General features: G+C 38.8%; 1 protein-coding gene across 3 annotated transcripts in view; it reads right to left on the bottom strand.

Moving 5' to 3' along the window:
• Positions 1-16044, bottom strand: part of LOC119651651 (dorsal-ventral patterning protein tolloid) — a 190409-nt gene that overhangs the window by 9757 nt on the left and 164608 nt on the right. For 2 of the 3 annotated variants that reach the window (XM_038055332.1, XM_038055329.1), the window contains exons 3-12: positions 15728-15969; positions 8626-9080; positions 7918-8238; positions 7572-7808; positions 6704-7259; positions 3583-3781; positions 3190-3460; positions 2679-2884; positions 2142-2498; positions 1702-1988 (exon numbers count right to left, since the gene is read on the bottom strand). In XM_038055332.1, coding sequence (XP_037911260.1) covers positions 1702-1988; positions 2142-2498; positions 2679-2884; positions 3190-3460; positions 3583-3781; positions 6704-7259; positions 7572-7808; positions 7918-8238; positions 8626-9080; positions 15728-15969 — 3131 coding nt within the window. The remainder of the gene's footprint in view (positions 1-1701; positions 1989-2141; positions 2499-2678; positions 2885-3189; positions 3461-3582; positions 3782-6703; positions 7260-7571; positions 7809-7917; positions 8239-8625; positions 9081-15727; positions 15970-16044) is intronic. The other variant, XM_038055333.1, reaches the window with a different exon arrangement.

Below are 16044 nucleotides of genomic sequence, written 5' to 3'. Positions count from 1 at the left end.
ATGTGCACCGAATCTGACTTTGATCCATTGGGGGAGTTACACAAGTAGATGATGTTATCACTTAAAGGCAAACGCTGCACACCGATTATTTTCCTAAGGGCTTCTGAATAATGTAGTCAACTTTTTTTTCCCAGATGATGTTAACTGCACGAGGCTTCCGGTAGTGCACGTAAACCCTGACGAAGCTAATATATTAGTAGATGAGGAAATTCTAGAGACAGTAGAGAAACTTGTTGAAAATAAGACCCAGGGAACCCCGAATATTGCCCAGAAAGTGGCAGCTAGAATAGTACCAAGTTTGTTTGCCCAAGTTCTTAGACCTGCTTTAGAGAAGGAGAATTACCGGAGCAATTGAGGCTACAAAAACAGATATTCATTCCGAAGTCAGATAAATCTCCTCTGTTCAATTACCAAACTATTTGAATGAATGGTATACAATTTGTTGCTCCCGACTGCAGAAAAAGGCCTTTGTGACAAGTAATTCGGATTTCGTAAGGTGTGATCAACTGTTGACGCAGTCAATATGATGATCACCTTGGCTGAGGCTACAATAGAAGAAGCACTTTCTCGGTAGTAGAAACCCTAGATATAAAGAATACGTCCAACTCTGCGAAATGAACGATGGATAGAATATATTTCCGACAACTTGCGGTATGATACAGTTTTCTTACTGCGTATGATAGAGTGTTGACATAAAGCATTCCTAACAGCGTAGCAATTATAGAAATTCGACGATGGATTGGACGAAGCCACGACAGCTATGAGTTAACACAGTTCTTGAGTGGACATGTTGGTTGTCGTCGATTTGGGTACAAAGATTCACTATTCAACCCACGATGCGTTAATATGGTTGAGAATGTGGAGCATGTTGTATTTGATTGTTCCAGGTGTGTGCACCAAACAAGATTGGAGGCTGTCGCAGATAAGCGGTTAACACCTGAAAATATTGTGAAGTGCATGTTGTAGTCAACGGTTCAAGCCTCCGTTCAAGGTGTTGGGAATTATTCACAAACAGCTTAGATAGGAAAAATTTCGAAGGAAAGAAGAAAGGGAGAAAATCAGAACGAGCCGCTGTTAAGCAAACCCCGAGATGCAATGCTTTAGAGCAGTGCCGCGGGGAGCGTGGAAAGAGAAGAAGGTGGTTTTAGTGCAGGAACCAGGTTTTGAACTTTTCACCTTCCAACGATCAAAAAAAAAAAAAAAGACATGTGGGCAGGCAGACAAACAAAGATCCTATTTTACTTTACACAAAACCTCAAAAATTAAGAATTAGAACAATTCATAAAAATGGGCGGTCGATTGATGTCTGTAATTCGAAATATTAGTCGGCTTGTCAATAAACTCTGGAAGCAACTGAGCCAATTCGATTATTTCTAAAAACTTGCCGTATCTGTATCTCATTAAATATGAGTAAGCTTTGAGAGGAATTCTAAACTTTTGGTTTTTCCACATTTTCACTGTCCCTGCTCCATTTTACTAATTTTCAAAAACGGGAAAATTTATGAAAGCAAATCCGTACAAAAAACAAAGATCTGATATTTAGGTCAATTATCCAAATTATGTTGAATTGAAAATTTATTTAGAAAATCTAAGATATGCATCCCGCCAAATATGCAATCAGTCCTGAATATCGGAAATTCCTTTTAAGTGGAAATTGTAAAAAAAAATCATCTTGACACATATGTATATGTATGCACATACCTGATGCGATTCCACTTCAAATTCATTAAATATCAATTTAATCCTGTGTCCCGGTGTTGTTGAGAAATGCCACACGCAGTCTAAATTCGCCGGATACATATCAGGATAATTTGGACTATAGATAGATCCGTGCGGTAGTGTAATCTCATATTTGCATTCACCCTCTTTGCAGTCATGCCCATTATCGTGAAGTGTATATCCATTATGGCAAGCACACACATAGCTTCCGATGGTATTCCTACAATCATGATGGCATCCTCCATTATTCGTAGCGCATTCATCAACATCTAATTAAATTCAAAGCGGAATAGAAAGGATGTATGAGATATAAAAAGTTTCCTGCTACATACAGTCATGAGTAAGTGCCTGTATTTTCAACGGACTCACTTGAACTGAAATACGCCACCCCCTCAAACTCTGTGCCAGTCGGAAGTACTCACCTGTGAAGAATAAAGCTGCAAAGCCAGTCCGTTGGATCGATTTATCTGAATGGAATTCAATTCGTAGTGCATTTCCTTCGGACGTAAGGATTGGGGGGATTTTGCTTCCACAATAGGTGCCTATGCTCTTGAGCCGATTTTCACCGAGCTTTGAGAACACCCGTACGTAGTCGTAGCCGCAATCGATGTGCTGATGATTGTTGCCTTCCAAATCGAAATGGGTAAAGTTCAAGGAGATTTTATTCCGTGGCGGCGCTATAATCTCCCAGGTGCAGTCCTTAAGGATGGGATAATACTCGGGAAATGATGGGGAGCTGATAGTGCCTTCTGTTGCTTCGATCACGCCTCCGCATGCATCTGAAATACATGAAATGTGGGAAATCGATTGAATCAATGAATGAAAATGTATCCCTTTCGGAATTGTCGGCATCGCTCCAGGAGGATGCAATATCAATTTCCTGAACGCTAGCAGAATGGCTGTACGATAAATCTGCACTGTTGGCAGCCATTTACATATGTAAGCAAATATATGCGTACCTTCACAATGCTTCTTGTCACTGTGCAGCTCGTATCCGATGTAACAATTGCATTCATATCCGCCGAGGGTGTTAATGCATTCGTGTTCGCACCCGTGGTCCTGCGTTTCGCACTCGTCCACCTCTTTCATAAATATCGCCGAAAATCCAGCTTTTTGGACGGAATTGTCCGATGAAAATTTCACATACATTTTATTCTTAGTTGACCTGTTGAATGGAATTTAGGACGTTCTACTTTATTCCCTGGAAACTAGAAAGGTTTTAGAGGGTGTGTCGGAATGAAAACGCTCTGAAAGTAGCTCGTGAGTCTCAATTTTGAATTGATTGGTGAATTATTAATTTAAAATTACACACATGCGATCAATAAGTTACACAATCAGTTCCCTTTAGTGTTGGATTTTCTGCTTCATTTCTTCACACAGAAAATGTTATCCAACAATCAGGAAACGAATAAATTTCAAATCGTTTTCATTGAGCATCGTCAACACCCTGCTCGAGCGCTTTCAAATTACTTCATATTTGGAGGATTTCGATATCCGCAGAAGATTCCAATTGTAGGTGATTCCGTCTCATCCGCGCTTCCACCGTCCCGCACCTCGACATAGTCATAGTTACAGCTGTCGTGATTCTCCACTTCGAACGATTGGAATTTAAGGGCGACTTGATAGCCTTCCGGAACGGACAGAATCCAGATACATTCCATACCCGGCAAATATTCGAGCGGATAGTTGGGTGATTCAAGGCGACCTTCGCCGTCTATTGTCAACTCGCCTCCACAATTTGCTATCGACAAGGGAGGAAATGCTTTAGTACAAAGAAATCCACTCATAAAAACATGAGGCGAACGGAAGAAGTGAACTTTTGCCATTCAGTTAAAGTGTAATTGCAATAAGGAATCCACTCACCCTCGTATTCTGCTTTGAATCCTCGATACCCTGCATTACGGTTCATGTTAACGTAAGTGAGTAGCATTCGGCTTGAAGTTGTTGTAATTGTTTTCTCGGTAACTTTTCCACAGAAACGGCCCAATAATGGTGATTTATGCCAGTAGCCATCGCGAACCTCCAAATAGTCAGTAAGGCACTTTTCCGTAGATAGTAGATTCTGATGGAGGAGGAGGAGGATGAGGACGAGAAAAATGAGGGGCTTGAGAAATTATTTCATGAGGCATTCAGAATAGATTCTTAAACTACCCTATCCAAGCACTTAAGTTAATTCCAATTAGGCAAGTAGATATGCGAAAGTAAACATGGAAGTGAAAGGTACTTGGATGCAACTGTTTAAGTAATTAATGATGCTACCATCAGGTGGATGGAAGAGTTTTCTTTCTGGCTCAGTATTTCTTTTATTGAATTTTAGTTTCTAAACGAGTGGTCTGCAGAAAAACGTAGAATGGGAAATGAATTCTGTTGTTTCTACCGAAATCATGGCCGCGATCACTGCAGTATGGAGTTAAGTGTGAGTTAATTAAGGAATTATTTTACACTAACACTAAAAATGGAAACGACAAATGTTCAAATTATACATCTACTACAAATTATGCACTCATATGTTGCATGATAATTCGATTTTCCCAACAAAATCAACTAAACTTCATCATGAACATTTTCTGCTCTTCCTTTCCTGAAGAGAAAATATTAGTCGTTGCTTGGAGTTCCCCAGGCTGCTTTTAGCCTTTCATAAAAGACTGAGGAGTTTTATACACAGACCACAAACAGCATTTTTAATAGAGAGTGGAAGCAGAATTCTTTACTGTTGGAAACATTTCGAAAACCGAAACTCTGTCATTTTTACCTTAATCTGTTTCTATTCACAAGTGTGTCTGATTCATTTGCTGTTGATATTATTAATTGGAGACAGTAATTACTCCACTGTGGTAGCAACTTCCCTGTGAATTAATAATTCAATAGTGTTTTTCATTTGCCTCAGGGAATAGATAGAGATTGATTTTTAATTTTTGCGAACCTGCGCGAGTTTCTTGATAGCGGTGTCGGGAGTTGCTTTCAAGAACTATAGCGAAAATCAAATTGAGGCATTTCAGAGAACACTTCCTGCTATCTCGTGACCTGGGAATCGGCTGAGAAAGTGTGATCCAAGTCATAGACGGAGAGCTGGCTACTTTAAAATTTACACTTGTAGCACGAAAAATTTTATCCGGAAATGGTTGGGTTGTTGCTGGCGAAGCAGTAGCCGGACAATCAGAAGACCTACTGGAAGACTAAGGCGTGGTCGGGCTATCAAACCTGTCAAATTTTCGTCAAAAACAAAGTGACTCTTGCGCGGCTGAATTTTGCATAGATATTCCGCAAATACAGGACCAATATTGTCAGAAGGCTAGGTTGAAGACAAAGGGCTGTCAGAAGGTTTAAAGCTGCAAAACACACGTAAAATTTTCATATTAAAAAGTACTGCGTCAATTCGAATTCATATCCTTCACGAATACAGGGTGCTTCAAAATGGCCGGACTTACTGAATCACAACTGGGACTTCACTCTAGAATACAAAAGTTCGAAAGGAGGATCCTGAAGAGAATAATGGGACCTAAAGGAGAAGACGATGAAAAGGTATTGGGAGACCTAAAAAGATATTCAGATTTCAAAATTGGAAGGCGCGATCGATTGATCGAGACGGCTGGAGGAAGGACATCCTGAAGGCCAAGACCCGAAATGGACTGTAGAATCTCTTTTACCCCAAGCCCCGATTTTCTGTTTCAGTCCTGGCAACACTCTACTAGGGAGTGAACATGAAACATGTGTATATATAAAATTAAAAAATCCCGCTAGGCAAAGACAGGCTGAGATCATTTGGTGTCCGGTTTGGACTTACTGAAATCGAAAGTTTCAGACACCTCGTTCTTGCGGCAATTTCATTTATTACTCCCAACATTTTCTTAGTCGCTTGACATACGTCATGGCCTTACTGAAATCAAAACCTATCTTATCGTTTCTTAGTATGTACACATATTTACTATATACATATATTACCTTATAAGTTTTTCAGGCAGTGCTTTCCTGATATATTGGAATCAAGTGACCCAAACACCATAATATTTTGAGCCTGATTTTATCTGTGATCGTGCAGTCACGATATCACAGGAAAATTTAGTCATTATACTGGCGTCCAAGCCGGCCTCCTCATGTATGGATATTTCAGACGACCTTCTTCTTAAAAGTTCCCAAGAGTTGGCAATTTTATTTGCTGATGTACGCTTCCGGATGGGTCAAGTGGTTAGAGCGCTGGACTGCGGTAACGGAAATTCCGGATCAAATCTGTCAGAGAGATCTGTTACCGTGACTGGATCTTAGACACCAGTCGACTCAGATGTGAATGAGTATCTAAGTGAAATCAGGGTAATAATCTCAATCTCTCTCTGAATCAATACTGACCACATTGCCTTCTCCAGTGTACTGTAGTGTATTAGAGTACTTCATTCAAGACCGTAATGGTGGCCCTGATCCAATTGGATTGTTGCGCCAACGATTATTATTTTTATTGTATGGATCTTTTTGTAAAATAAGTAGGACTGCCAAAGTCATGGGCTTGTACAGTAGGAGCTTCGGCAGGCTTAGTTAGCTACTAACAGACGCAAGTTGTGCCGATGAAAAAAGTGTTGCGAATGAACTTAACTAGTCTTCTATCTTCTCTTCAGAAAAAAAAATATTTACTAATTTTATGAGAAGTATGAAATCGTTATTATTCGATCAATATTTCGAAAGTAAACTTTAAGAACGATGTACATATGTTTGGATATTATTGCACTTCGAAAAGAGAAATTATAAAATAGTTCCACGCACAAAGAAGGTTAAATTCTTTGTAGTTCCAATGATTTCGATTTTGCTAGTTTTATTTCAAAATCGATACATAATAAGTAAATAGATAGATAATGAACAGAAATATTGTAAAAAATGCTCCATTTATAAAAACTCTTTCTTCCATAATTACTCCTTGATACCCAGATGGAATTCACAGTTGTCATGAATATCTTCAAGGCGAATTTCTACGTGTCACACAAAGAAGACTACTTACCAGATTTTCTAGTTTCAAGGTAATTCTCTCGCCGTGTGTCGCAGTGATTCTCCATTCACATTTCTCCGTATCATTAATCAGTCCAGGTATATAATACGAAGGAGATGTAAAACTGCCTGAATTACTCTGGAACGTCTGCCCACACTTGGGGCACTTGTACAGTAAATTTGCTTGTGCAATATCACCTACACTCAGCCGGATTCGTTGACCGATTTCAGGACGTTTCTTTCCTTTCACCTCAATTGGTAAAATCGTATCTAAGTACGTGCCTTTCGAGAATGTATTTCGAGCATAGTGCATGATTGAGTCGTAATCATAAGGCATTCCCAAAGAGTCCACGTCATCAGGTGTGAGCATGTTGAAATTGTAATCCTGCCCTTTCATAATGTTGCTCAATTCGATAGTGACATGCTTTTCTCGGTCGGGCCGCGTATGTTCGTGCCAGAAACCAACTACATGTCCTAATTCATGGACGACAATTCCGAATTTATCACAGTTCCTTCCAATAGAGATCGCCTGCCCTCCGTTTCCTCGTTTCCCTACGAATGAGCAGCAACTACAAGGAGAACGTTAAGTCAGGTATCCAATTATGCAGAAGGTAGATTGAAAAGAAAACACTCTCTGGAAATTCATTAAGCACAGGCTCATTATTTGTTCGTTATTGAGTGCGCCATTGTTAAAATAACATTGAAGTAAGTTTTGAGGGCAAAAAGACCGTATGTACTTGTATTTATGTCCTTCAGGTTGATCCTATTCGTCAAACTCTGCTAAACGTGTCTTCGCCACAATGTCGACTCTTCCCATATTAGAAAACTAGAACACGTGTCTTGTGGACACATCAACATTTTTGATCCCGACCGTAACTTACCCACAGCTCCTCACGGTGAAAATAATGTAGTTCGGATGCATGTCTGGATCCCGTTCGACGAACTTTATGCAGGTGTTATTTTCCCAGTGCCGCATGGCCTGTTTGAACAACGCCTTGTGGGCACCGCTGAAGTTCCCATCTATTTCGTAAGGAATCACTCCATAGTCCCAAACTCGCTCCTTCTTGGCAGTCACGGCACGTGCTACTCTATGATGGTGTTGCAGGCTTTTCATCATTCTGTGCATCACGAAAGGGAGAAGAGAAAATAGTGCATTTTATACTCATTTGCCTCCTAAAGATGATGCTGATGAAGGGTAGCTTTGAGGCATCTGAAATATTCCCTTACCCTTCATTTAGGTCATCCGCATCCAGGTCGGCTAATGAAGCGTCCAGTTCCGACTCCATAGCTTCTATTGTCGACTTGCGTTTTGTAAGGATATCCATCGCATCATAATGCTCGGACGTCGTGTTGAACCTTTTATTTTGTCTGATGGAAGATTTGTTATGCATCGACGTTGCCGGAGTTGTAGTGAGGGAGGATTTCGATGGCAAGGTGAATTTGTAGCGATTATGCATCTCTTCAAGCGTCACAACGGCACGATTCAATTCGTTTTTCAATCGTTCCAATTTATAATTGTATTCATCGTCTGAAATGAGATGACTTCTTCTGAAAAATGGAAATGCAGATACAATCATTGGAAACGAGATGCTTTTACAGGGTGGTAAGTTAGGTGTTTCGATTTTATTGGTATTCTTCCTATTTCTAGGAATATATGTTATGATATATTTGCAGTTATAACAAAGGGAAAGTTACAAAGAAGTTGAACCTCTGCCATTAGGGGAAGTCCAATCAACTAAATATTTTCTACCTACTTTTATCATCATTTACTCTAAAGTTTCTGGGCGTTAAATTATGCAGAATGATAACATAAATAGAAAGCACAACGGACTGCCACCAAGTAGTAGTAAGCAAGCAAAAGCCCTCAGCTTTTCTACGGGTAGACCAAACACAACGAACTTAACACCCTGTTTATAAAAATTCAACCAAACTTACCGTCTCTGACGACGTCGTCGATGACGTCGACGGATTGATCCTTCAGCCTGAAGGATTTCAATATCATCTAGACTTCCTCCATTCCCACCGGCGTTGCTGAACACATTGGGCAGTGTGGAGCGAGGAATCGGCAGTGATGTTGGCAGTATTATGACTTTGCGCGTTGTAACGAAATTATTCCCTGAATCATCCACTATATCCTTTGTATTGGACTGAATCTTTCGATAGTCTACGTTCCTATTGGTGTTTATTACGGGTTTTTCTATCTTTTCTGTTGGACTGAAAGTGGTTGATGGTGGAGAGGTAATTGGGTCAACTGAAAATTTTTCACCGTAACCGGAATGTTCGTTATTAATATGAGAGCTAATCAGAGTTTCTCTTTGGGTTGGGATTCTTCCAATTTTTCCGTTGGCATGGTGATTATTGCTGGTTTCTTTGATGGGCTCATTCATTGACTGAAAGGAATGAATTTTTAGTGTTAGTATTAGTGGTAAAGAATTGTTGAAGTAGTAAATGAAAACACGAAGTAAATCACAATTGCGCTCTGCCTTTCGTGACAGGATTTTTTCCAATTTGTAGTTATACTATTCCCAAATAATATCCTTGATCGTCTTCTTCAAGTATTCAAATAGGCTGGCAAAGATAGGAAGGGAATATTCAGCAAGTATCCACAATGTAAGGAGAAAGGGAAGTGAAATCATAATAACTGGAGGTCGTCAAATAAATGAGACGTAGGTCTTCCTGGTATCACTGCCAGGAGGACCTAATGAGAAACTCGGTGAAGGATTGAGGAATTGGGTCTCTCTTTTCTTTGTTAAAATTTTAATCGAACATTTCTCATCTATAACACGAGATTTACTCCGAAACGACTGGAGCTATCGTCACGCAATTTGGTGAGAATATGTGGTCTGCGAGCGGTTCGTGTGTGCAACGAGTGGCATCACTTTGTGTTGAGTGTAAAGAAGGAGGCGCCTTTTATATGCGAAGGGGGTAGCATTTTTTTTTCACAGAATATCTGAATATGATCATGTACGACATCAAACGAAATGGATCAGTTAGCACTTTTCGAAAATGATTTACTTTCTTTTATTGGGTGAAACACAGGGAAGTGAGGAGTCAAAGTGTGTCCCGAAAAGTGAACCAGGTTTCGTTCTCAGAACTGATCCAACCCAAAAATCTGAAAAAAATCACAATGATGCACCTATAAAATATCTAGGCCTCAAAATATATTCCATTACGATATTTGATTAAATAAAGTTAATAACAACATATTACAATTCTTTTAAAAAACGCCCCATGAGTTCATTCTAGAAGTATGGCGTCATATAAGTGATAATATAAGACACAATTGTAGAAAGTTTGAATACAACTATTACTGACAAAGTTATGGAAGTTAAATTTTTGTATTCCACGTGAATTCATTGTAACATACTCCAATGGTTCTGAGCCCGCCATCTACTAATTTGAGAAGCATTGGATCGAAGAATTCGATCCGCCTTTTATAGATGGCGGCCTCAGGATGAGTGGCATTCCTAAACAACGGTAGTTGTATTAGCTGAAACCAATCTTGGTCGAAACGTGGTAGTTTCGGACAATATAATTCATACCCTGGTCGAAGTTTCAATTATACAAAAAAAGCAAAATGTTACCTATAGCCGCTTTTGGTCAAGCTGTTTCGCAGGATGGAGGTGCGAGACTGCGTATCATGAGATTCACACTGCTATCGAAATCGACCAGCCACAAACATTTTTGCCGGGTAGTGTTCCATCCAGATGGATATATATCTATGTTAGTACCAGCGTTATTAAACGTTTGTACTTATATGTTATATGTTCATTTGGCGGATGCAGTAAAGTGGAAATATACAAATGCGTGTTATCAATTTAGATAGACATGTGCGTATATATATATATATATGTACACACAAAAATAATATTATATTTATATCTAAATGGCTACAGGATGCAAGCAATCACGGTCCTCTCTGCTAAACTGAATGGGATAAAGATGGTCACGCAAATGGCAAAGGTAAGATAAAAAAAAAGTAGGTAGCAATAATCACAGACCCCCAAAAAATCTGCACCCTTCTGAAAAAGGAAGAATCAGATATTCCATTGTCTGGGAAATAATTGACGCGATAGCGAATTCTAACTTCGAGGGGATAAAAATTTTGTGGTGCCCAGCTAAAAGTGAAATTATGTTGAACGCGCATATAGCAGAATTGATCAGTTTCTTAAAAGAATCAAGAATCAAGCTTTAGGACTATGCGTCTACTCTCACGTTTCATTTCATATTTCTTTTTGTGAGAAAATCTGAATATTGCAGGCCAGATATTTCTTATCCCAAAGCACCCTTCCTAGTTCATTCCACCCATCCCATATATCTCATATTCATTTACCTGGTGAAGATCAATGTGAATGAGTAGTACCAACTAGTACATACTGGTTTCAAATAAAACAAATCACTTAACTATGTGTCTTATTATCACAAACACTAATATAAGCTGACGTAATAACAAAACGCGAAGTGGCCGATAATACAAAATCTATAACAAGTAATATATATCATAACCTAACCACAATCATTTAAAAACGATATCTACGTCTAAACTCCAAAAATCGAGTGACAGCTGGCACACATAGGCCTAAAGGCTGGCCAATTCCCGTTCCCACGTACGATTATTGTGTGCCGGACCAAACAACTTAGCTCTTTCTATTAGACTGCCGGGACGTCGTGGGACAACTAAAATCTATAACAACAAAATGGGACAGGAGTCATTTTCGGAAACTACTCAATCCAATATCTGAGGAAAGTCAGGATGATGGGTTTGTGTGGACTCAAAATATATCCCATTGCGTTATCTGCTTAAATAAACTTACTAATAGTATATTACCAACATTTCGAAATTGACTGAATCCCCTCCCCTGATGATAATCCTAGCAGTACTAAATTTTGCAGCAGCATAGAGAACAGTATTGCGCATAATACTACCCGGAAATCCAGCTATTAATATCAAAGTTTATAGTAGTTATAGTTAAGCTTATTACGTCACAATTGGCAAGTATAATTGACATTCGATTGAAATATTAAAATTCTATTTATGAAGAATCTACTTCTCGCCGGCCTTTTTTAAGGTTTTATTTGAAAAAAAAACCTGATTCGAATCGATTCAATACCAGTCTGTTTGTTTGTCGACTTCCCATACATGTGAAGGGGAGGGTGTAACATTTTTTTGAACAGAATATGGTCACGTGGGGTATCAAATGAAGGGTCTTGATTAATACTTTTTGAATCTGATATTGAGTAAAACATAGGGGACTGAGGGCGTTCTCTGAACTTATCCAACCGAAAAATTAGAAACGATTCTAAATGGTGCACCTATAAAAAATTTAGGCTTCAAAATACATCCCATTCCGATATCTGCTCAAATAAAGTTAATAATTGCATAATACCATATTTTAGCAATTTATCCGAAAACCCCCTTGAGTTTATCCTTAGAAGATTGGACGTACAAGTACAATATAATACACAATTTTGGAAATTTTAAACGAAATCCAACTACAAATTATAGAAGATAAAAGTTTTATATTTCACGTGAATTTATCGCAATCAAAGACGTGTATAACATCATCACCATGAACGATAGAGTTGGATATATCAAGGAATATTTATCAAACAAGATGAACATAAAACCTTTATACCCGAAGCGTCTAGCTTCTGGTCTTTTGACTTGTTTAGTATCTCTTGTAGGTTAATTTCTACGTATCTTTGTATCTTTCTGCTTCTTTTTCTTCTCAGATTTAGAGCTTTACGACATTTTTCCCCGAACAAGACGTAGACTGACGCAACAAAACTCTATTCCTTGTTCCTTCCTTCCTTCCTTGGCAAAAAGATACTTTTCTTTGAATTTATAATTATAGAAATTAATTTAACACGGACGCTTCCCCCGATTTCATTCGTTGGATTAATCATCGGGAAATGGGTAGCTAGATGCTTCAAATAGAATAGTGTTGCGTTTTCCTCATGTCAGGAACTTTGGGTGTACGTTTTTCCGTTTGTACGAGGCTAAAAATTCAAAATATTACTTCGCGCGTTCCAGGATATGAATTTTGAAGACATAATCGTTATGTTCACCCTAAACAAATTAGTACTTACTGCGTACATAAATATACCTACCTAAATTAATTAAAACTCCGGTATATATATAGTATCTGTCCATCGAATTAGGAACAATGAATTTTATTGAGAAAATTTACTCATTGGGTTTTGGATTGTGAGGAAAAATCAAAAAATTTTGTTGTCACTTTCATCTGTTTATTTTTGCTACTTGCCCACCAATCGCTTCAATTTGTCGAAAGTTGCATTGTAAGCTGGTGGATGTTACGCTTTTTGTGGTTATTCGCCGGAAAATCGGGAAGTCAAGCTCAGTATAGTTCTTTCCGAGGTTTGTAGTGTGTTTACCGATACATGTGGCTAAAAACATTGATTTTATGAATCAAAAAACCAAAAATGACTAACGGTTTCGTCCAGGGCAGAGGCAACTCTTCAGACGCTGCCTCTGCTCTGGGAGCAGTGTGACCTGAAGTGGCAACAGATGGAAAAACGCTCCCTTATATCATCGCAAAAACACGACAAGGTTGCGAATTATATTGAAATGAACCGCCAGTTGTTTTAGTCTAAGCTAGACTAAAGTTGGGTTGGAATGAGAGCCCTTGCGAGGGAGCTTAATGTTTCTGACCGTCTTATCCGTCGACTTGTCCAACAAGATCTCCAATATAAATCTGACGTTTTGCGCAGACGACAGTTTATGTCGAAGCAAACACAGGAACAGCGAGATATCCAATCAAAATGAATTCTAAACAACATTAAACACCCTGAAGCGCCTGAGATGTTATGGTTTTTTTCTGATGAAAAAAATTTTGACCAAGACCAAAATTCCAACCGCAGAAATGACAGATGGCTCCGTTACGATCCTACATGGGTTCCTGTTGTCATGCACACGAAGTTTCCAGCTCCTGTTATTGTTTTTGGTTTTGTGAGCAACAAAGGACATGTCATGCCACTTCACTTCTTCCCTCAAGGACTGTGAATTCTGCGACGAGTGAATTCTGCTGCATACATCGAGGTTCTAGAGACATAGTGAAACCCTGGATTGATAGTGTTCGCAGTGACAGCCCATACATCTTTCAACAAGACTCTGCTCCTTCACACAAAGCGATGGCTACACAAGATTGGATGGCTGAACATTTCCATGACCACATAACATCGAACTTATGGCCGCCTAGCTCCCCAGACCTTAATCCTCTGGATTATTACGTATGGGGCGTAGTTGAGCGTGAAACCAACAAACATCCTCATCCCACTATTTCTTCTCTGAAGGCTGCAATTAATACCGTTATGGTCAATATGAACAAGGAGCATTTGATTCGGGCATACAATCGTTTCCGGACCCGGATCGAGGAGGTTATTGCAGCTAATGGAAATTTTATTGAACGACTTTATCGATATATAATAAGTTAATGTTGTTTAAAAAATTCGTCAAGTTTCATTCATTCATGTTCAAACTAAAAGCTAATTAGTTTTACTCTCAAGTTGACCTCAAATATCGTACGCACTCTGGACATATATGTGTACGAATTGTAAAACAACCCCTGACGGTACGCATATAGATTATCCGAAATGGAATATTTAGCCGGTTGTTTGTAATTTGGAAACAAAGCGTGTTGGTTGCATTTGCATTCATATTCATAAAAAATCTTCGTACGAATTTATTCGTATTCGTATTTACGAATATGTGTCCGGATAGCTGAGGGGTTAGAGCATAATGCTGAGTCGACTCAGCTGTAAATGAGTACCTGAGTCAAATCAGGGTAATAATCTCGGACGACCCCATTGCCTCCTACAATGTACTACTGTAGCGTACCGTTACGGTCTTGAATGAAGTGTTCTAACAAACTTCAAGGCCCTGATTCAATATGGATTCTTGCTCGAACAATTATTATTAAATATGCCCAACACTGTTTTGAGGTGCAAATTTTGTTCCAGTACAACATTTCGATTTTTCTGAGATTTTTTGGTTAGATAGTTTCTGCGAACGAAACCAGTTCCGCTTCACTAGGGCGTACGTTTTGAGCCCTCACTCTCATATATTTCACCCGATATCAAAAATAAAATCAATTGCAGGCAGCATTAGTTGAACCATTTCATTTGATAACCCACGTGATCATATTCTGAAAAATAAAATTACCCTCCCGTTTCGCATGTATGATGAGCCTACTTTTAAACTTTACGCAATAATGCCTAATTTCATGACAATAGCTGCACCCGCTTCCGAGTAAATCGGGTTTGAAAGGCAGACGGACATATATTGAATGGAACATAAAAGTTACGAAAAATTAAGAAAGAAATGGAGAACTACTAAAGTACTGTTACAGATAGTAAATCCATCAAAAGACAATCAACTCCCCCGATTCTAGGTTAGAGGATAATCTGTCTATAAATACAAAGCCAATTGGAGAGAAATCTTTTTGGTCCACGAATTCTTCGGGTAAGTTTTGTTCAGAATAAAGGCAAGATGCTGTCTGGTTCTAGATGTTTATCGCTCACTTACATCCGCAAACACAATATGAGTATCAATTATAACCAGTGAGAAAACCGCCTGGTTCAGGGCTTAGTGTGGCCGAAACTACTGACTGCAACATTCTGTATTCGGAAAAGTGATCTCCTATTATTGGAAAGTATTCAATTTCATAAGCGATAGCACGTTTCTATGTCTTCCTTGCTATTATAATTTTCCAATTGAATTGACTCGTGTCCTACTTCAATATAATCGGATGCGAATACAATACATGTATTGAATATGTACCTATGCAGTTTCCAGCTCGTTTGAGTGGATTTAATCTGCAAAGTTTTAATTAACATGAAAACGAAGCGCACTCGAAACACAAATTTTCATCAGAGAAGAAATATAATTATAACTGCATGGGTTGAAGCACGCATACATTGAAGTGTTTGGCTTTTTCAGATTGAATACCTAGATAGGTGCATTAAATGTACGTGGTGTTATACAAATACACGGGAGCATTTGATTGGAAAAACTTACCAATGTTGGATCATTCCGATTTCGATGATTTAAATTTTCGCTATTGCTGTTGGGGAGTTTCGTTTTCTTTCTAATTATATCCGTCATACCCTCCTCTTCCACTTGCAAACCTTCGTTGTAGACCTCTTGCTTGAGGCGTTCTAAATCCTGCTGAAAATTTATGTTCGGCAGCGATGGTATCTGCTTTTCCTTATCCGCTTCGTAATTGACATTGGGCAACGCTATGTCTCCCATGAATCCTCCTACAAATAAAAAACAGAAAAAACGGCATGTGAGAACAAGTATATTATTTTTGGAGAATTTGTCGATATCATTTG

This window comes from Hermetia illucens, chromosome 3 (genome assembly GCF_905115235.1).
Source record: "Hermetia illucens chromosome 3, iHerIll2.2.curated.20191125, whole genome shotgun sequence".
Classification (NCBI taxonomy): Eukaryota; Metazoa; Arthropoda; class Insecta; order Diptera; family Stratiomyidae; genus Hermetia; species Hermetia illucens.
Note: the sequence above shows the minus strand (reverse complement) of the source record. Positions and strands in the feature narration are given on the sequence as shown.